The 22196-nt window shown below is 45.7% G+C and overlaps 1 protein-coding gene across 1 annotated transcript; it reads right to left on the bottom strand.

Moving 5' to 3' along the window:
- Positions 1-2615: 2615 nt before the first annotated feature.
- Positions 2616-12252, bottom strand: msh2 (mutS homolog 2 (E. coli); the record flags this gene model as incomplete). The annotated part of the gene is made up of 16 exons (XM_080542053.1): positions 2616-3031; positions 3137-3297; positions 3490-3737; positions 4441-4645; positions 5068-5313; positions 5429-5526; positions 5854-6004; positions 6460-6583; positions 6702-6811; positions 8678-8877; positions 9212-9345; positions 10149-10298; positions 10456-10602; positions 10892-11176; positions 11585-11733; positions 12042-12252. 16 exons carry the CDS (start codon positions 12250-12252, stop codon positions 2852-2854), a joined length of 2799 nt encoding a protein of 932 aa, XP_080398179.1. The 3' UTR covers positions 2616-2851.
- Positions 12253-22196: the final 9944 nt, after the last annotated feature.

Here is a 22196-nt window from a genome sequence, read left to right as displayed (position 1 = left end):
AGGAGGAGGAGGAGGGAGGGGGGGGGGGGGTGTAGCGGAGGGGTGCGCTAAATCCACGGCAATGCGCTAAATCGATGCGCTAGATAGCGATCTTCTTTCTTTTCTTTTTTTTCCCAGGATCCGGAGATAACAGATTTGGCTTTTTTCCGCTTTTCTGTGTTGTTCCAATGCAAACAAAAGAAATAAACATGAGAATACCAAAGCATTTGTAATTGCAACAATTCTTTGGGAGAAGTGGTGCATTATCTGACAGAAGTGCAGGGGTGCCAATGTTTTTGTCCATGACTGTAATTATGCACACACACAGACACACACACAGACAACACACTATACATAATTACACACCGTTACACACACAGACATTCAGTTGCATCCAGAAGGACTCAGAGACTCTGTGTATGCGGCGCTCTCCCACGGGACAAGAGACAGAGGATCTGCAGAAGGACAACCCTCAGGCTTTCTGCAGAGCGCTGTGCCGTGAGTCTCCACTAGAGGGGGGCGGTGGGGCGGTGGAGCTCAGAGGAGAAACGGACCCATACAGAAACGGCCACATGAGATTCCTCACTTTAGCATTCAGATGGCGTGACTCAGATGGCGCGATGAGAAAAAGAGAGAGCGAGAGAGAGAGAGTAAGGGTTGTGATAAAGGGGGGTGTTGCTTCCTTGACCATGTTTGGGTTTCCTGGGAGAGTGGCCAATGAGAGACGTCCACCTGTCCCCTGTCTCCCCCCCCCCCCTCTTCGATGTGTGAAGGTCCTAAGACGCGCGGCGCTCTAAGCCTCTCACCCTGAGGGACACTTCCTGTTCAGAGCAACTGCCGGCCTGCGGTCCCCAAGGCTGCCCTGGCAACAGTAACCAGGCAGTGGATGGGCTGTTATATATATGTATGGATAAAGCAAAGAGAGAGAGAGAGAGAGACTATGTGATGGAGCACTTAAGCTTTTTTAATGTTATTCTGATCAACGAATATGATTTTAATGCTTTCTCATGTAGTTTTGTATTTTCAAGCAAAAATCTTACTGTATTTGAATGTCTTTTATTTTATTATATATTATTATGATAATTATTGTTATTGTTAATTTTCTTTTTATTAGCACCCCGCCCCCCTCCAGGCTTGCTGCAGAAACTCTGAGTCCCAGTGGCACCCAAGTTCTTTCTGTGAAAGAGAAACACGTTAAACACTAAGATCCTCTCCAGTTTATTAGATATGGCAGGTGGAGGAACTCCACAGTTGTAAAAAGGTGTGTGTGTGCGCGCGTGTGTATGCGTGTAGATGTGTGTGACGTACGGTGTGAGTTTCGTGTATGTACCGTCTACTTGTGTGTGTTTGAGGGTGTATGTGTTTTGAGATTATGCAGTCAGTGTTGCTGGAGAGGGCTAGTTACTAGGCACCAGGCCTCCTTAGAACTGGGACAGATGAGTCTTCCTGCAGTCTCCTCCCCCGCCTCTCCCCCCCCTCCTCCTCCTCTTCCCCCTCCTCCTCTTCCTCCTCTCTCCCCTTCCTCCTCTCTCCCCTGTGTATCGTGGTGACTGTGGCTCCTCACGTGGCCTGAATCGTATGCATGTACCATAACATCTAGACTTAATATATTGTGAAGTATTCAATAACCATTATGTAGATGCTAGTAGGAATTCAAAAAGGGTTTAATTTCCTAGAAAGAAAAAAAAGAAAACAGGCAACTGGTCATTTTTAAGAAAATAAAACTTTATTAGATCAATGTGCTTGTGTGTCTTGATTTTGTCGCCGGCCGACCGACCCTCGACCCCTCTGTGGGCTGTTCTTGCTTAGTCTTGCCTGTGGTGATGTCGTCAACTAACTTGAGATATTTTTACATTTTTGGCATTTAGTAGACACTTTTATCCAAAACAACTTACAACAAATACATTTGTCTAAGTAAGTGAATCATCTATCCATCAGCCATAGCAAAGAAAAGTAATTTGCTAGGGCCAGAGGCAGTCATAATGCTAGAAGCAGCAAGAATTTAAGAATCCTTTCTTTAAACTACAGGCGGGTAAAGGGGTCTTTTGGACGGACAGTTAAGGTGTAGTCTGAAGAGATCTCCAGGTCTTCAGTCTACGGAGGAAGATAGGTAGTGACGGCAGTCCTGACAGTGGGAAGCTCGTTCTCTGCAACTTAATCTGGTAGTCATTATAAGAGATACAGATCATAGGGATCATGTTTTCCATTTCAAAATGGAAAATTCCAGACCTGTATTTTCCAATTGCTTCATTGATTTGTAGGCTTGTTCCAGCACATCTGTCCAAAATGCATGTGTGGAGCATCACTATCAAACACAAGACAGCAACGTATATGTATAAATAAACTGGCTTTGAAAAAAGATTGAATACTAGACCTATACTGATAGAAACATGGTATAGGTTTAGAATCAGATTTATTTCCAGACTGTTTTATTTTTGTGTTTTCCAGGGGACATTGTGATATTTATCAAAATAAGCCTGGATTCTCCTTAAGCGACATTGATGGAAATTGTGTAGGAACCCTGAAATTAAATATATTCATGACTAAATGTCATTTATAAAAAACCACTTAGAAAGCTTATGCATGTGAGCTTGCTTCAGAAAACAACAACACTGGTTACAAAACAGAAGGCTTTATTCAAGGAACGATCACTAGTGTTGAGAGAACAAAGAAATCAAGGACAACTTAAACTAGTTAAAGTTCACCGGATAACAAAGAATTCATTCAAAGTTGATAGTGTCTATACATTCTATGAAATGTCAAAGAGAAAAAAAACAAGGAAATTAACCTCAGAACTTAGTATCTATTGTACATGATGTCATGGATCTCCAGGGGGGTTGTGTTTGTATTGGTGTATTTCAGTCTGTCTGTCTCAGCCGGTGTGCGTGGAGACAGACAGACGTGTCAGTATATCTGTGACATAAGTGTTGTTCTGGGCAACAAGCTCATTCTTCAGCCGCTTAAGCTCCGCCTTCACCTCCTCGTTAGTCATGGACGTCGCTGGGAGGGACTTGACCTTCCCCAGGAACCCCTGGATCAACCTCTCACCCTCCTGCGGAACACACACACACACACACACACACCTGGATCAACCTCTCACCCTCCTGAGGAACAGACACACGTTTTTTTTATTTTATATAAAGCCAGCAGCCTCTACCAGTTTGTCTGTGCAGTGTTTCTTGGCGTCCGGCCCCTCCTCCCCCTGAGGGTCCTGGAACTCCTCCAGCTCCGCCGCTTTCTCCTTCGCCATGGCAACCACCGCCGGGGGGAAACGCGCCATCTCCGCCACGTGGATCCCAAAACTCTGATCACACACACCTGAGTTCGCACATGGACAACAGCCGCCATGTCAGTGAGTGTGTGTAAGTGTGAGAGTGTGTGTGTGTGTGAGAGAGAGAGTGTGTGAGGTTGTGTGTGTGTGAGTGAGTGAGTGAGTGTGGTTGTGTGCGTGGTTGTGTGTGTGTGTGAGTGAGTGGTTGTGTGTGTGTGTGTGTGTGTGTACACACATACCTGGCTGGACCCTGTACAGGAAAGTGAGTGTGTTCTCGGTGGTCAGCGCCGTGACATGGAGGTTGTGGACCGTGGGATGCTGTGTGGCCAGGGCCGTCAGCTCGTGGAAGTGGGTCGCGAACAGACAGAAGCAGCTGATCTTGGCCGCGATGTGTTCACTGATGGCCCAGGCCAGACCAAAGCCGTCGTACGTAGACGTGCCGCGCCCCAACTCATCTATGATGATCAGAGAGTCCTCCGTGGCTGAACTAGAGGGGAAGAAGAGGTGACACCGTTTTCAAAAGTGGGCATCTGTCAGGGTTTCCACACCTTCTGAAACATCAAATTCAACTACCTTTCAAGGACCCAACACATGGCATAGTTTGAGACAGAACTAGTTGACGAGCTATTTAATTTTGAATATATATATATTTTTTAGAGAGAGAGAGGGGAATGCAAGCACTTTCAATGACCCATGTCTATTTTCAAAACCTTTTAAGACCTTGATTTCTTTTTCTCAAATTCACAAACTTTCAAGGATTTCAAGGACCCGTGAGAACCCTGGCGTCTGTCTTAAAGGGATAATTATGTCGAATTAAATTGTTGTTCTGCATTTTAAGGATAGTCTTCTGGACCAGGGGAGTATTCCATCAATGTCACTAAAGGAAAAAAAATCAAGGCTTATTTTGAAGTCATCAAAAATAAGCCTGGATTTTCCTTTAGTGACGTTGATGGAATACCCCCCTGAGGAGTCAGCAACCCAAGATTTAGGTTTGAAAAAGTGATGGGGACGCATTCTTGGGTTCGCGGGTGAGAATTTGTTGTTTAACCCGCACGTACAGAATCCGAGGCAACCCACACTGGGTTACAGATTACAGGTTTTAGTGCAAAACAGCAGGCTCCAAATATTCAAATGGGAAAGAATGGCCGCAGTGTGTGTGTGTCTGTGTGTGTGTACACGCATGCTCTCACCGTAAAATGGCAGAGGTCTCCAGCATCTCAGACATGAAGGTGGACACGCCCCTAATCTGGCTATCCCCCGCCCCCACACGTGCCAGCACGCTGTCAATCACGCTCAGCTCCGCCTTGTCACACGGCACGAAGCAGCCAATCTGAGCCATGAGGGCGATCACGCCCACCTGACGGATGAACGTCGACTTCCCACCCATGTTAGGACCTGGGGAGGAGGGGGGGGGTGAGAAATGGGTTACGGAAATGTGTGAGCATTCAGTGTGTCGTCTAGGTGTGTGTGTGTGTGTGTGTGTGTCTAGGTGGGTGTGTGCGTGTGTCTAGGTGGGTGTGCGTGTGTCTAGGTGGGTGTGCATGTGTCTAGGTGGGTGTGCGTGTGTCTAGGTGGGTGTGTGTGTGTCTAGGTGTGTGTGCATGTGTCTAGGTGGGTGTGCATGTGTCTAGGTGTGTGTGCGTGTGTCTAGGTGTGTGTGCGTGTGTCTAGGTGTGTGTGTGTGTGTCTAGGTGTGTGTGCATGTGTCTAGGTGTGTGTGCATGTGTCTAGGTGTGTGTGCATGTGTCTAGGTGTGTGTGTGTGTGTGTGTCTAGGTGGGTGTGTGTCTAGGTGGGTGTGTGTGTGTGTGTCTGTACCTGTGATGATGTAGAAGCTCTTCTCTCCCTGGGTGAAGGTGATGTCGTTGGGGATGAAGGAGGTGTCTGCGTCCGCCTCCATGCAGGGGTGTCTGGCCTGCTGGAGGACCAGGCGCCTGCAGCCCGCAGCCAGGAGGCGGGGCCTCACGAAGGGGACGGGGGCGGAGACGGACGCCACGGCGAAGCTCACCACCGCGTCCAGCAGCGCTATGACATCACTCAGACTCTGCATGGGCTCCACGTAGCCTGAGGGAGGGGTCAAAACTTTTAAAACCACTAAGTCACCTGCAATACCTAGAGATCATTCTGCACCACCAGGGGGGTCCTCTCTGTGTGTGCGCGTGTGTGTGTGTGTGCTCACCTGAGGCGATGCTGATGATCTCCTTGACGATGGCGTTCTGAGCCTCCTCGTACTCCGCCCTGTTCTTAGTGTACTCTTCATTCAGAGAGCTCAGTTTGCTACACACACACACACACAGTTAGAAAAAGTGCCAAAGCGGGTAAATAAACCCTCCCCTCCCCCACACACACACACAGGTGTCTGACAGTTACCACAGGAACGACAGTTAAGGCAGATAACACCTGTCTCTCGGCATCATGTTACATGCAAACTCTCCCCCTCTCAAACACACAGGAGGGAGGGAGGGGGAGAGAGAGAGACACACAGAGACACACACACAGAGACACACAGAGAGACACACAGAGAGACACACAGAGAGACGCAGAGAGACACACAGAGACACAGAGAGACACACACAGAGAGACACACAGAGACAGACTAGGCACCTGTTAGTGAAGCGGACTCCGTTCTTCTGGATGTCCAGGGTGGTGAACTTCTTGTTGTTCCTCAGACTCTTCTCCTCCTTGCAGGAGACCCTCAGAAAGTACCCCAGCACGCCGCTAGAGTCCAGCTTCACTGCCTTACCCCCGTCCAGACCTGACAACAACAACAACAGAAACAGGCTTCAGAAACAACATCTGCTCCAACGTCATACCTGATTGGTTCACAAAACGGATCATCCAATCGGATCCCAGTCTTTGCCAGGTCCGACAGGGACGCTTTGTATGTCTATGTGGTGGCAATGACGTAAAGTTAGGTATGGTGGGATTAGTGTGTGACGAGTTGAATTGTTCTATGCTGGCCCCTGTGTGGTTGTGTGTGTGTAGGTGTGTAGGTGTGTGTAGATGTGTGTAGGTGTGTGTAGGTGTATGTGGTTGTGGTTGTGTGTAGGTGTGTGTGTGTACCTGTACCCTTAGACTCAGACTGAAACACATTGAGCAACCGAGTGTCCTATGCTGATGCAGCTACTAATGTTTGTGTTCAAGAATATTATTGTAAAATGTGAACGCAAATAAAGATACTAAAATGTGTGTGTGTGTGTGTGTGTGTACCCAGTTCTCGTGCTGCGCTGGCCAGTACTCCCTGCATGCTCTTCTCCAGGGAGTCCATGGTCTTCCTCAGCTCACTCAGCACCGGGTCAAACGACGCCTTCACCAGGAACTCATGGTGATCCACCTACACACACACACACACACACACACACACACACACACACACACACACAATAAAGTACATGCCATCACACACACTTCCAACAGAAACACACACTAATGCCGTAGTGTGTAGTACACACCTGGTTCATGTCCAGCGTGGTCTCGATCATCTCCTGGTACTTGACGAAGTCGGACTCCAGGTCCCTGAGGGGAGAGAGGAACACTGCCTCCAGCAGGACCTGGTGACTCCCTGACACACACACACACACACACACACACACACACACACACACACACACACACACACACACACACACAGTAAGTATATTGTATAATCTGAGGCCACAATCACATTTGCAAGCATCAACAGCTCTTTTCTTTGTGTGTGTGTGTGTGTGTGTGTGTGTGTTAGGGATGGACGGTTTTTCGGTTAAACCGAAAACCGGGGTTTATAAAAATAGAAACGTTTTTTTATCAAAACCGTCTGAAACCGGATTTTTTTTTATTTATTTTTTTTACATTTTTTTAAAGAATAAAATAGAATAAGAATAAAACTGGAACATGTCACATGTTTGTCGTGTGTGAAAATAACAATGATACAGTCTGAATCTGCCGCGCAATGAGTGAGAGGTTTGGTCAGTTGTGAAGAATAACTGAGGGTTAATATCTAATTGGGATTATATTTAAGGGTAACGAATCACTCTATGGGAAAGATAGTTGCCTTCAGTTATTGGTAGATAGGAAAGGTTTTTTACAATTACTCGCTTACATTTAATAAGATCATTTTCGCTGCTCTCTGTAAAGCGCATTGGGTCACTTTTGTGAGAAATGCGCTATAGAAATAAAATGTGATTTGATTTGATATCAATCAATCAATCAAACTTTATTTATGTTCTATAGCACAAATCATGCATTGAATGTAACTCCAAGTGCAGTATTTACTAAACCACAATATAATAAAACAAGAACTATACGGATCAAGAGTGTTTGTGCACAGCGCCACTGTGTTTGAAGGCGCTACTGAAAGTGATGACAGAACGCATGTCTCAGAAGATACGCGGTCACTTAGTGACAAAGGTAGTTCTGTATTTATCTCTATCTGTATTAGTACATTTATTTTGAAAGCTCTATTTTGACAGCTCTACCATGGGCACTTTTATTTTGATGGGGCATTCTTTGTTGATTAACTTACGACAGTTCAGGACGAGTCAGTCTCGCGGCATGTGGTTTTTATGAAAAGCTTTAAGTATGTTCACTGCAAAATTCTAAGTCTAATATTTCAGTGATTATTGAGCAGTATTCAAATATTTAAATACATTGAGCAGCAGCTGAAACTTTGTCTAAGAACCAAGATATTGAGAAAGCAGTTCATTCAATGAAGACGCTGTTCCAAGAGATGATCTTCCGTGCAGGCGTGCACCCTGGATCAGCGGAGCTGGTGTGTTAAGTGTTCATGTGTTTTCATGTATGGTGTAGCTTACAAAAGTCTGCCTTTCCACTTATATTTGTGAAACTAAAGGGCTCTGCACACAGCGTGCGATTTCTGTTGCGCCTCAACGTTCCATTTGGAAGTTTGAATGGAAGTCTATGAGAACATCGCATTTACCCACACACGGCCCCGATTTTAATCGCACGGCGAAAATTCGATTCCATTCATTTTGAATGGGAAAAGCACAAATTTGACAGTGCGACAAAACTCGCACGACGTGTGCTTTGTCCCATTCAAAATGAATGGAATCGAATGTTCGCCGTGCGATTAAAATCGGGGCCGTGTGTGGGTAAATGCGATGTTCTCATAGACTTCCATTCAAACTTCAAAATGGAACGTTGACGCCAACAGAAATCGCACGCTGTGTGCAGAGCCCTTTAGTAGCCTAAATGTGTTGCGACTGTGCTTACGGTGTTTTAATGGTGTTCAACATGAGTGTATTGTAGCAGTACGGCTCAATTATTTGAAATTGGCGGCCTTTTTTTTTTGACGTTTTTTTTTTTTTTTTTTTACATGTATTTTTCGGTTAACCGGAAAACCCCGGTTTTAGTCTTTGACGGTTTTTCGGTTTCAATAATTGGAAACCGTCCATCCCTAGTGTGTGTGTGTGTGTGCGCGCACGCTCACCCGTGTGTCTCTCCAGAGCCAGTAGCAGGGCGGGGATGTGGTTCACTGCTTGGTAACCCCGGTAACAGTCCTGCAGTGTCGCCGAGCGGCGGTGGAACTTCTTCGACAGCCGGTGAAGGTCGGGAAAGCGCCTGAGCAGGTCCTCCTGACAGGTCTGCCTCAGCTCAGCGTCAGACACAAAACTCTCCACCAGGTCCAGCCTAGACACACACACACATATTTTTGCCACTGACTGGTGCATACAAACCCTGAACATGATCCAAAACAATTCATCAATCACCTGCCGTGCCAGGTGAAACCACAAGGTGGCGGCAAAAGGCTACAATAGTGGGAGGTTGTTGTTGAAACAACTCCTATGAAACAGTAGTCTTTCCTCTATTCCTCACAGGCAAGGGATAGTTGAGTCTATTGGGACACAACCAAAACTTCTCTATCTACCCATCCCCCCTCCTCCTCCTCCTCCTCCTCCTCCTCCTCCTCCCTCTTCCTCCTTCCTTCCCCCACTCCCTCTCTCCTCCTCCTCCTCCTCCTCACCTCTCTTCTATCCTGCTCCTGTCCATGAGTGGCTGCTTGATCCACTGGTTGACCAATCGCTGGCCCTGAGGGGTGCGGCACTTATTCAGCAGGCCCGCCAAGGAGTGAGCTCCGCTCTTGTCATCCGGGGAACCCTGGGAAGGAAGAGCCAATCAGAGAGACATTCTTAGAAAAGAAATAATAATAATAACAGTACTGAGGACACCCCCCCCCTTTAATAAGGACACTTATGTATACTAGTGTCCTGTCCTGCCCTGCCCAGGGGCATGTAAATGTACATCAAGCAAAATCTTCACGCTATATTGCGGAGCACAACAGAGACAGAGTTACCACTCTATCCGGAGGGCTAGAGAACAGTGGAGAACATGGCCAAATACCAGCAGAAGCGGAGAACCTCTGTTGATGCCCTATGCACCAGCTGGCACCACGGGAATGAGTGAGTGAGAACAGGGAATCATATCACCCCAAACACTAGCAGGGTTCGACATTAACGCTTGCCCAGAGCAAAGTTCGCCGGGTTTGTTTGCACGAGACCGATGACGCTGCTGGATCCTGGATATATTTATCGGTGTGCAGGAAGAACAACGGACGGCGCATGCGCCAGACCAGACTAGATTATCGTGGAGTGAAGATATTATTAAAGTGTACGCGCCTGTCGATCACCCGTTGCATCGCGTACACTTTGATAATATCTTCACTCCACGATCATTTTGTCTGGTCTGGCGCCTGCGCCGTCCGTTGTTCTTCCTGCACACGGATAAATATATCCAGGGTCCAGCAGCGTCATCGGGCTCGTGCAAACAAACCCGGCAAATGTTTTACTTGCCCCGGGCAAGCGTTAATGTCAAACCCTGACTAGGCTCACTGCTCTGCTACCTCTTCTGACCTGGAAGAGGTTGAGTGACAGGCCCAGACAGCCTATGACGTGACAGCTGACCTGGAAGAGGTTTAGAGCCTGCACGGCGGCGTTGTCCAGCCTCATGTACTGGCCCAGGCCCAGGGTGGTCAGGCTGAAGGAGCTGAAGTTAGACTCGTCAGACAGCAGCTCCAGATACCGCACCGCCGCAGCCAGACACGACATGGCCACCTGCAGACACACACACACACACACACACACACACAGACACACAGACACACAGACACAGACACAGACACAGACACAGACACAAACACAGACACATCAAAGAACTGCGCATTGGTCTGTGAATCCATATTTGTGTGTGTGTGTGTGTGTGTGTGTTTACCTTTTTGTCCAGTTCCGGCAGTGTGTTGCTGGCGACGGTCTCTCCTTTCTTGGCCCTGAGCAGCCTGTTGAGGTCCTGCACCATGTCCTTACTGCTGAACTCTGCTCTCTTCCTGTCTGACAGCAACACACCACCACGCTGCACCACCTACTCTCTCACACACACACACACACACACACACAGATTTAAACACACACTACAGTATATACACATGATCTATCTACACACACACTACAGTATATACACATGATCTATCTACACACACACTACAGTATATACACATTATCTCTCTCTCTCTCTACACACACACACTACTGTATATACACAATATCTATCTACACACATTTAAACACACACACTACAGTATATACACATTATCTATCTCTCTACACACAGACAGACAGACACACACAGACACACACAGACACAGACGCACCTCTCGTAGTTTAGCAGCGTCAGTGTTCTGGTCTCCCTGTGGGAGCAGACACTCCTTGGGACCGAGCTGGACCAGCAGAGACTCCAGGTTGGAGAACATCTCTCCGTCCGGAAACTCACAGACGCCCATCTTTTTCAGCGCCGCGTCCACGTAGCCGACGCCCACCACGCGCTGTCCATCGGCCCCTGCGGCCAACCGGACGGCAACAATCCCGGCACTGGTCTCTCCTCCGGCCCCGCCGCTGAACAGAATCTCCTCAAACTGAGTCAGGTTTCCAGGGGATCCCTGGGGAGGGAGGGTAGGAGAGAGAGAGAGAGAGAGAGAGAGAGAGAGAGAGAGAGAGAGAGAGAGAGAGAGAGAGAGAGAGAGAGAGAGAGAGAGAGAGAGAGAAAGCAGAAACAAGAAAGGTGAGGAAAAAATACATATTGTCAGAAACTTAGAAAACATAAACATTCTCTTACAAACAAGTGATGATTGTTTGTGAATGACTGGTTCTAAAAAAAACCTGTGTGTGGTACTGTTGATGTCTGACTGTTGACATGGTGTCTGACTGTTGACATGGTGTCTGACAACGTAATAACCATCTGCTAACATTTACTAGCACTGTGGTGCTAACATTTATAGAACATTTGTCATATTTTTCTTGGCTGTGTGAGGTTGTAGTGTGGCCAGGCGATGGTGCTCGGCAGCTACCTTGTATTCCAGTCGCCAGTCTTGGTCTCGGCTGGACTTGCTGTGGTTCTTGTACACCTCCACCCTGTACTGCCGGACCAGCAGCAGATCTCTCACAAACGCCTCGAAGTTCATCTTACTGAGAACAACACCCTCCAACTTGCGCTTACCTACACACACACGCGTAAACACACATACGGGTACAGACGTCAACACACACGTAAACACACACACGAGTACAGACGTTAGCACACACGTCAACACACACTCGAACTCGGTGAGATACATAACACTGTGTGCAACATTTCTCTATCCTGCTGGCTGCAAATCGTGTTTTACAACAGTAAGTAGATCTAGGGCTGGGGCGTGCATATCGTGCATATCGCATAAACGAGAGTATTACACTGGCGTGGTAACCCAAGTAGGAATAATAGCAAATCCTCCAAGAAGCAGCAAGCAGGCTAGCTAGCATACCCACCTCCACCCAGATGCTTGATGACTGCACTCGTCTTGAAAACCTCCTTCGCCGCGAAGACAGCATCTTTCCCGTGCACCGTGTAGTAGTCGTTGCGATCGAACACTCTGAATGTAGTGTCGGGTTTCTGAGGCATCTTCTCGAAGTAGAAGCTGAGAAAGCCATGTTCGGTCGCGCTGTCCATGGACAGGTTCGTCTTCGGCTGCACCGCCATGCTGGAATCTCCCGCCACGGGCGGAGCAACACCGGATATGACGTTTAGATCATTTATTATTGTGCGTCTTTATTTATGTTCAAAAGACAGCATGGAACAAATAGAAGAAGGAACAAATGGTGTACAGTACAGTGGGTCAACTTAACAAAAATAAGAAGATCTAAATCAGGTTGTTTTTAATGGATTACATTTTTTTTTTAAATATTAAATGGATAGATCACTATTTTACAATGTATAGTCACATGGTTCTTTAGATTGAAACTAGTCTATTCATAGCTTTCATGTGACGTCACAGCATAGTGGAAACGCCCACCTGACGGGCAAAAGGCACTTTTTGCGGGCAAAACCCACGGGCAAAACCCACTTTTTGCGGGTTAATAACTTTGATTTCCCGTGGGTTAGGAAAATAATTCCAACGTGTCCGGAAAGAGGAGAAGCCAGGGAATCCAAAAGTTTTTGAATGGAGTCGATCCTCCACTCCTATCACCGTGGACACAGCAAGGAGCGAATTCCCGGATATAAATATTCCCTCGTCCCGCTAACAGCGGGAGTTGGGAGTTTCGTCCAGCAGCAGTAGAACTCCCGGTTGATCGAGTTTCGTATTAAAAGTCAAAAAAAAGTGGACTAAGTGAAATCTTCTCGGGGTGTCAGCACGGTGGTTAAGGGCTCAAAATGACCGTATACTGATGGTAGTAGTGTGTGCATGTGATGAACAGGAAACCAGAGCATTTTTCCCTGGTGCTCTGGACACACCAGACCTGTAGTGGACTTGGCTTTCAGTGGAATAACATCCTACGGGTACTTTCTCATAAGTGCTTGTAAAGGTGAGTTTTCCCTTAGCAACCTACCTTCACATAATAACAGTTTAAGTTCTATCATCTATCATCATACACGTGTGTGCTGCCTTTGTGTGTCTTTGAATTAATGCTGACTGACACTTGTTATGTATGGTTGTCTTTCAATGCATGATCCATGAGGGACTTTAACAACCTGGCTGAAGTTTTCCAGCTAAAATGTAACACAGGATGGTCTGAGTCCTTTAAAAAACAAGTTGTGCTCTGTATTAAGTTGTTATTCTTTGGTCAACAAAACAAAGTATTCAGGGTGAACCCACTAAAATACAGTAATACAGTAAATACAATATGTTGTACCTTGTCATAGTGTTTATTTGTCCTTTTACCCGTTATCTTTGTTATTCGCAGTGGCAAGAAGCCCAGTGGTATTACAAACGATTTGACTATTTATTTATGAAGGCCGCACTCAGGCCAGCGAGGGAGCGCAGTGTGTCAGGGACCCGACAACGCTGGCTAGGCCTTAGCGGGGAGGGCTAGCTGTTTCTCTCCATATGCTCCACATGAGTCACTCCTGTCAAAGCAAAAGAGTTTAGCCCGTAAAGCTCCGCCACGGTCCTTCCTGTCTGTGTGTGTTTTTCCCCTTATCCAAAGCCAATCCCCCTCGTATCATTTCAAGACTGTGAGAGTCTAAAGTCCAGCGGCGGGGAGCCCTCACTCATGCCATTTCCTTTCAAATGATATATCATACTTCAAGGTTTATAATAATTGTAAAGTTCACCAAGCAGATGTGTGTATGTGTGTCACCTCTTCCTCTGTGCCTTGAGCATTTCTATAATGTTGGAGACCAACATTATACAAACCAACTGTAATAATAACCGGTGTTATTCACGGACAAAGCCGGTCAAGGAGGCACCTTTTGCGGGTTAATAACTTTGATTCTCCGGGGGTTAGGAAAATAATTCACCGTCGTGTATCTTGCTAGTTCTTCATGGGTGAGGTGGTCTAAATAGTAGGCAGCCGGTAAATTGCGTCCACTCGCCATGTTGCTATGATCCTTTTTGCCCGTCAGGTTGGTGGTTGCTAGGGAAGAAACCACGTGACTGAAAGCTATGAATTGCCAGGATAAACTGTAATCCATGCATGGTTCAGTTTTTTTTTAAAGAAATATGAGAGAATTGTACACAGAGCACTGAGACTATAATAGAAAAGTTGACAACAGTGACCAGAAGCATAGTGGTCAGAGACAGTATTGTTTCTACCTCCCTGAGAGATCTTGCCTCCAGATAGGAGAGGTAGCTACAGTGATGTGTGATAAAGGGGCAATGCGCAATGCCCAAGAAAGTGAAAGTCGCATGATACGAGCTAGTGCCTTGACGTTCCTGTAATTGAACAACTGACTCTGTCAAGAATGGGTAGACCAGACCCTCCTACTTTAACTTCTAGGATGAAAGTTGTCATGTCCAGTTGGAGGTGTGGAAGACACAGGCGCACCTACACTATGAGAGATTTATTAGCAGTTTTTTATTGTTAGCTGTTTTATTGTTTTATTGTTTTATTATTGTTTAAAGAGGATGCAATGTTCAATCTATGTAATAATAATAATAATAATAATCTGGTGACAGTTGACACTGATAGTTAATAGTATCACAAATTACTGCATGGATCAAGGACCAAGGACTCAAGGACCAAGGATCAAGGACTCCAAATTACTGCATGGATCAAGGACTTCCTGTCCGACCGCCCCCAGAGGGTGCGGGTGGGCTCCCACACCTCCACAGCCCTCAGACTCAGCACTGGGTCCCCCCAGGGCTGCGTGCTAAGCCCCATCCTCTACAACCTCTACACCTACGACTTCACCCCCGTCCACCCCAGCAACTCCATCGTAAAGTTTGCAGACGACACCACCGTGGTGGGCTGCATCTCGGGGGGGGACGAGGCGGCGTACAGGGATGAGGTAGAGCAGCTGAGCAAGCTGTGCAAGGTTAACAACCTGCTGCTGAACCAGTCAAAGACCCAGGAAATCATCGTGGACTTCAGGAGGAAAAAATCTGAGGTCCAGCCCCTGCTCATCGACGGAGGGAGCGTGGAGAGAGTCTCAACCCTCCGATTCCTGGGGGTGCACATACAGGATGACCTGTCCTGGAAGAACAACACAGCAGCCATCATCAAGAAGGCACAACCGCGGCTCTTCTTCCTGAGAGTCCTCAGGAAAGACCACACCAGACAGGAGATACTGGTGGCCTTCTACCGCTGCGCAGTGGAGAGCATCCTCACCTACTGCATCTGCAACTGGTTCTCCAGCTGCACAGCCGCAGAGAGGAATGCGCTACAGAGAGTCGTGAGAACGGCCCAGAAGATCACAGGCGCCCCCCTCCCCTCTCTGGAAGAGCTGTACAACACACGCTGCCTCAGGAAGGCCTCCAAGATCTCCAGAGACCCATCCCACCCTGGGTACGAACACTTTGCTCGGCTGCCCTCGAACAGGCGGTACAGGACCATGTTCGCAAGGACAAACAGACTGAAGCTCAGCTTCTACCCCAGGGCCATCCAGGCCCTGAACACAGCAAAGACCTAGGTTCTGGGCCCTGGACAGTCTGGACGGATTGATGGCAGCTGCTGGATTGAAAAATCAGGTGTAGTGCTGAGGCACAAATGTGTACATTTCAAGCCTGCAAACTGCGACACTTTAAATGAATGTGCAATAACACTATGTGCAATATGACAACCCTAAGGTACATAAGGTTGCAGAGAAATAGGAAATGTTAGAATAGGTATAGCATAGCATAGAGTACAGCACAGTGTTTTATTTGTACAGTATAGTATAGTGGATAGTGTACATAGCCTTTATTTATATAAACCAGCTCCTTTCCCTTCTTGTTTTTTTTCTAGTTTTTTTTTTCTTTCCTAGCACCAGGGGAGCCCCCCCTCCCAAATTTCGTTGTTTGGTACCTGTACTGTATTAATGACAATAAAGACCATTCATTCATTCATTCATTCATTCAAAGATAACCGGGCTGATTGCATCGGCTATGAACAGCTGCAAGCGACAGAGCGGTTGCTCCAAATGCTGTATTTATGTGCACAGGTTGAATCTATTTTTGAATCAAGTATGCATGCTGCGTGTGACTGTGTGAAATCAGGTATTGATCACACACTCACTTCACCGTGACCCCCAGTTCTCAGGGAGGTGATTCTGTCTAGGAAGAGAGATCACCTGACCCAAGACCAACCAGAGTCACACACACAAACACTGAGGGCTGGTTTCAGGGACGCAGATTAAGACGAATCCTAGACTGAAAAGCATCCTCAATGGAGATTTTCCATTGCAAGTGGGATTTAATCCTAGACTAGACTTAAGCCTTGTCTGTGAAACCGGCTCTGTACCTGTTAACCTTGGATTGATGTCATGCTCTAATGGCAACATTGATTACATGCTCACATGCAGAACTTTCCCAAGACACACAGAACATGACTCTGGAAGGAGTGTGTGTGTGTGTGTGTGTGTGTGTGTGTGTGTGTGTGTGTGTGTGTGTGTGAGTGAGTGAGTGAGTGTGTGTGTGTGTGTGTGTGTGTGTGTTTATGTGTGTCTTGGGAAAGTTCTGCATCATTGACATCAATCAAAGATGAACAGATACACAGCCGGTGTGTGTGTGTGTGTATAGATTGATGCAAGTATCATTGATCGGGTTAAAAAAGACATAACCCTCCTTATCCCTCCATAATCCTTCAATAAGCCCTATCTCACTGCACCCAGTCAGGATGCTCTCAGTTGTGCCTCTGTAGAAGGCCCGTGAGATCTCGGACCCCATGCCGAACTTTTTCAGCCGCCTGAGGTGAAAGAGATGTTGCTGTGCTGTGCCTTTTTCACCACCTGTTTGGTGTGCTCGTCCTAGGTGAGGTCGTCTGTGATGGACGGCGAGGAGTTTAAACTGAACTGCTGACCCTCTCAACAGTGGAACCGTTGATGGTGCTGGGGTCCTGTTCCCGTCCTTTCTTCCTGAAGTCCACCACTAGCTCCTTGGTCTTCTTAGCATTGAAAGAGAGGTTGTTCTCTTGGCTGTACTGAGCCAGCCGGTCGACCTCTCTCATGTAATAATAATAATAATAATAATAATAATAATAATACATTAGACTTATATAGCGCTTTTCTAGACACTCAAAGACGCTTTACAAACTGAAAAGATCGAGTAGTAATAATAAAAAGAAACAAAAAATAAATAAAAGAAAGTATAGGGGCCTAATTATGGTAGTGCTGGGGACACATGGGAAGGGGAGGGGGAGAGGGTTTACTGGTGAAGGCAAGCTTGAAGAGGTGGGTTTTTGAGGGCCTGTTTAAATGTTGGGAGGGTGTTGGCGTGTCTGATGTGGTTGGGGAGGGCGTTCCAGAGGGACGGGGCTGCAGCTGAAAAGGCCCTATCACCCCAGGTCCGGAGCTTGGTCCTGGTGGTCTTGAGGGTGGTTTGGTCATCAGACCTGAGGCAACGGGAAGGGGTGTGGAGGGGGACGAGGTCGGCAAGGTAGGAGGGGGCCAAATTGATGATGGCTTTGTAGGCCGTCTCATGAATGTAGCACCGGGGGGGGGGGCTGTACAGTCATTTGAGCAGGGGGGTGAGGATAATCTCCATAGTTAATGTCATTATACGTCCCACCCGTCAAACACATAATTACATTAACTATGAAGATTACTGCATGGCATAACCTGAGAGAGAACCAGCATGGCGTGACGACAGTGTACAGTACAGTACACACACACACACACACACACACACGCACACACACACACACACACACACCCTCTCACTATACTGAGCCCATTGATAAATAGTGTTTCCAAGTGCTGCTAGTCAGGGCTTACACAGTAGGTTATATTGCTCTGGTGGAGTTTGGAACAGTAGGTTATATTCAGATTCAGATTCAGATAACGTTTATTGCCATTATGGATTACACATATAGGAATTTGCTTCGTCATTACAGTAAGTGCGTTTATACTTTTTTCACGTGTCAAAAAAAAACAGGACAACACAACAACAACAACACAGGACAGACAACAGTGCATTGGATAGTGCGGTATAAAGTGCAGTGCAGAGTTTTTACAGTGAGTCCAGTGCATATTCAGTCCTGGGCAGACTTGGGGGCGGGGGGGAGGGGGAAGCCAGAGTCATTTATCAGCCTGGCGGCTGAGGGGTAGAAACTGAGCCTCAGGTGAAGTTTGGAACTGGATATTGAATTCATAAATGTCTTCCATTGAAATCTGAGACAGGAAGCCAAAAGGTCTATGATCTATAATCTATAATCTATGGCTGCCTTTACAGCAGGGCTATAATCCTGATGCCGTTTTTTAATTGACTGTCCACAAGTGTCAAGTTTAAGATAATTGGCCCAAATTATGATTGTGTGTGTGTGTGTGTGTGTGTGTGTGTGTGTGTGTGTGTGTGTGTGTGTGTGTGTGTGTGTGTGTGTGTGTGTGTGATGAGCCCCCCACCACACATTCACACATTCACAAGGGCAGCAGTATGCACATGACAAGAGTAACTGTGGCGGTTACAGCGTGTCAATTACAGTGTGTTACAGTGTGTCGACTACAGCGTGTCTGAGAGATTGACCTGAGAGAATACCAGAAAGCATGACTACAGTATCCTTACACACAAGACCTTGCAGATCTTGTCTTGTGTAGAAGCCGAGCGAGTCTTGTGGCCTGTGTGTAGAAACTGTTCCGGAGCCTGTTGTACCGGGTCTGGATGCTCCATTACCTTCCGACAGAAGGTAACAGACAGAGCAGGACGTGGCTAGGATGGCTGTTGTCCTTAATGATCTTCCTGGTCTTCCTCTTGAATTCAGGGCTCTCAAGTCTCACGCATTGGGCGTGAGACAAGGTGTGGCGTGTGAACGGGTTGAAATGCGTGTGTTGAGAGCCCTGTGAATTGTATATTAGGCTAAACAAAATAGACAAGAACAGTTTAAATAGACCTAGTTCAATAAAAATAATATTTATCCAAATTCAACACAAAATGGTACTTTTAATCACTACTGCAGTCTCATTATTCAACCCCCTGTTTCAAGCACACCTGATGCAACTAATCAAAATTACCCAACCCCCTGTTTCAAGCACACCTGGTGCAACTAACTGAAGCTTGGGTGTCATTGGACCTTCCAACAGGACAACGATCCCAAGCATACCTCAGTCCACCAAGGCAGAAGAAAAGGAAGACTCTAGAGTGGCCGTCACAGTCGCCTGACTTAAACCCCATAGAAAATCTCTGGTGGGATTTGAAGAAGGCGGTTGCAAAACGCAAACCCAAGAATATGACTGAACTGAGGCCATTGCCCATGAGGAATGAGCTCAGATTCCTCAGGAACGCTGTCAGAAGCTGGTGTCTGGCTATGCATCACATTTGCAGCAGGTCATAACAGGGTCATTTTTTAAATACGGTGCCATTTGGACTTCATAACTTGTGAAAAATGTATTGTTGATTTATCTATATTTTAATGTTCTATTATATAAAGGACATATCTAGCTTGCTGAAAAACATAGTGGTCGAGCTCAGGCACCTACATTTTATTTTATTTAGAATACCCTCTGTAGTTGAATAGGGCGAGTGTCTCCAGAACAGAGTGGACACATAACAGGGTGGACACTAACAGGGTGGACATTTTGAGTTAAAGTTAGCCTTTAGCCTGCCTGTGTTAGCATAATGCCTAGAATGACCATAAATACTTGACGAGGAATCTCATTTGCACTAAATACTTTTTTTGAAATTATTCAATTTGATTGATCTCCTCAATATTTAGGCATAACAGGGTGGACACGTTATGGTCAACCACATTAAACTCACTGGATAAAAACATGAAAAAACAGATGGTAAAAGAGGTAGAAAATCACACAGCTTACCACATTTGAAATCCCCTCCACTGATGTGATGTCACCTCATGAGAGTGATGTGATTGAGAAATATGGTTTTCTTTTAAAAGGGACATTAACACAGCATAACAGGGTGGACAGTGATCGCAGGGACAAGCAATATTGTAAGCAAAACCTTAATTTTTTGTACAAAATAATAAAAAAAAAGATAAAAACTATATTTGATTTCAATAGATATTGATCAGGAAAATGAAATAATAATAACATATTTGGACATGTATATGTTTTTAATAGTTATTTTTGGGATTGAAGTTGAATGAACAACACTGGGGACATCCCAAATCCCATGCAAAATCAGAATCAGAATCAGAATCAGAATCAGAATCAGAATCAGAATCAGAAGACTTTTATTGCCATGACATGTAAACATGTTAGGAATTTGGTTTGGAACAATGGAGCACGGTTTACAGCAGGACCGGTGCAAGACAGGACAAGACAGTGCAAACCAACATCAAAGTGCAAGAGTCATAATTAATATAAATATAAAGTGCAATAAATAAATAAATGTGTCCAATGCTGACTTGAAGGTGGGCGAAACACTGATGCGTCACAGTGAGAATATCGTGGTCCTCACTTGGCGCGACAAAAAGATAGTCAAAATGGTAGCAACTTAACATGATTACACCATGGAAACTGTTGAGGTCTGGGAGAGAGGAAGCAAAGACAAAGGTAGCAAAGAGAAAGCCAGCCTGCATTGTTGAGTACAATAAGAACATGAATGGAGTTGACAAACTAGACCAGAACATCGCGTACTACCCGTTTGTCAGGAAGACACAGAAGTGGCCAAAGAAGTTTATTACATATCTCTTTGAGATCAGTTTCTTCAATGCTTTTGTCATCTACAAAGCTAGAAACCCACAGGGCGGATGCAACACATTTCGCTCCTTCATTGAAAGGGTTGTGAGGTCATGGACCAGCAAGGCAGACACAGGCGAGGCAGGTGCTGAGGTAGACAGACAGACAGGTGGTGAGGAAACTGGTGCTGAGGAAGCAAGAGGGAACCCCAGACCTCATTACTTTAGAGCACCAAACCAGGACCCTCAGGGAAGGCTGGATGGGAATATGGGAGCCCATACACTTGTGAAAATCCCCCCAACTCCCAAAAAGCAGAACCCAACCAGGGGTTGCAGGGTTTGTGTAAAAAAGGGTAAACGTAAAGAGACATCGTTCCATTGTAAAGCCTGTAATGTCCCTTTACACACTAGCTGTACCACACTGTACCACACCAAGGACAAATGTTGGCAATGATTTGTTCCTCATGAGGAGTGGAGGCTTCTTCTTCAAAAAAGGCAGAGTGACGCATGTATAAAAATAAACACATTATTTTATCTTCTCAAAATATCCATTACTACTGATCCTGTTCATAATGAATATTAGAAAATTAACATAAATAACATGTAGGACTAAATGGCTCCTACAATGAGATTCATTATGTGTACAAAGTTTTATAATGTCAAATGGGTCAAACGGGTCTTGGGGGTGAAAATAAACAGTTTTTCACAAAAACGCGTTTTCTCTGTTTTTTGTCCGAAAAGTAGTTTTTTGATGAAAATGACCAACATTGAAGTGTTCACTGAACATGCTAGGAAGAAGATAGAATCAAACTTGTTTTTTGGTGTGCAAGAAGAAGGTCTCTTCTTTCTTCTGATGTATTCAGTGTTTACATATTCATAGAACAGAATATTCTGGGAATTTTTGAAGATGAGTGAAAATTATCAAAAAGGCTGGCGCTGGCTGGCAACTTTTTCAGAAAACTCTGGCGGTGAAAGAGTTTCAAAACATTTCTTTTTTTGATATTCGTTTTTTTGATATTCGTAATACAAGTACCGTGGTTAACGTGATCAGTTGCTAATCGGAAACTAAATATTCTAACCTGCGCAGTTTTAAAGGCCGTTTACGGTGTGTCGTTTCTGGGATGATGGGGAAAGCGAAATAATGAAGAATGTTTATATTATTATGTACATTTAGCAGCCAAATATTACAATGTTCATGTTACTTTTGCAGCGCTGAAACAAAACTTTTTTGTATTTTGTATAATATCTTTGGAGGGTTATTAGTTTTATTTAGCGAGGAAATGAGTGAATGAACGATAGGGGACAGGGAAAGTGGAAAAGGGGGAGGCTTAGGAAAATAGGGAAGGGGTAGATAAAGGTAGGGAACAAGGGTTCTTTTTTCTTTCGTCTGTTTTTAATTTTCCTTTCTCTATCTGGTTTGTATGTTTTTGATACTGT

The sequence above is a fragment of the Nansenia antarctica genome, assembly GCF_963989245.1.
Source record: "Nansenia antarctica genome assembly, chromosome: 11".
NCBI lineage: Eukaryota > Metazoa > Chordata > Actinopteri > Argentiniformes > Microstomatidae > Nansenia > Nansenia antarctica.
The sequence above is the reverse complement of the archived record's forward strand: the minus strand, read 5'-3'. Positions and strand labels throughout refer to the sequence as shown.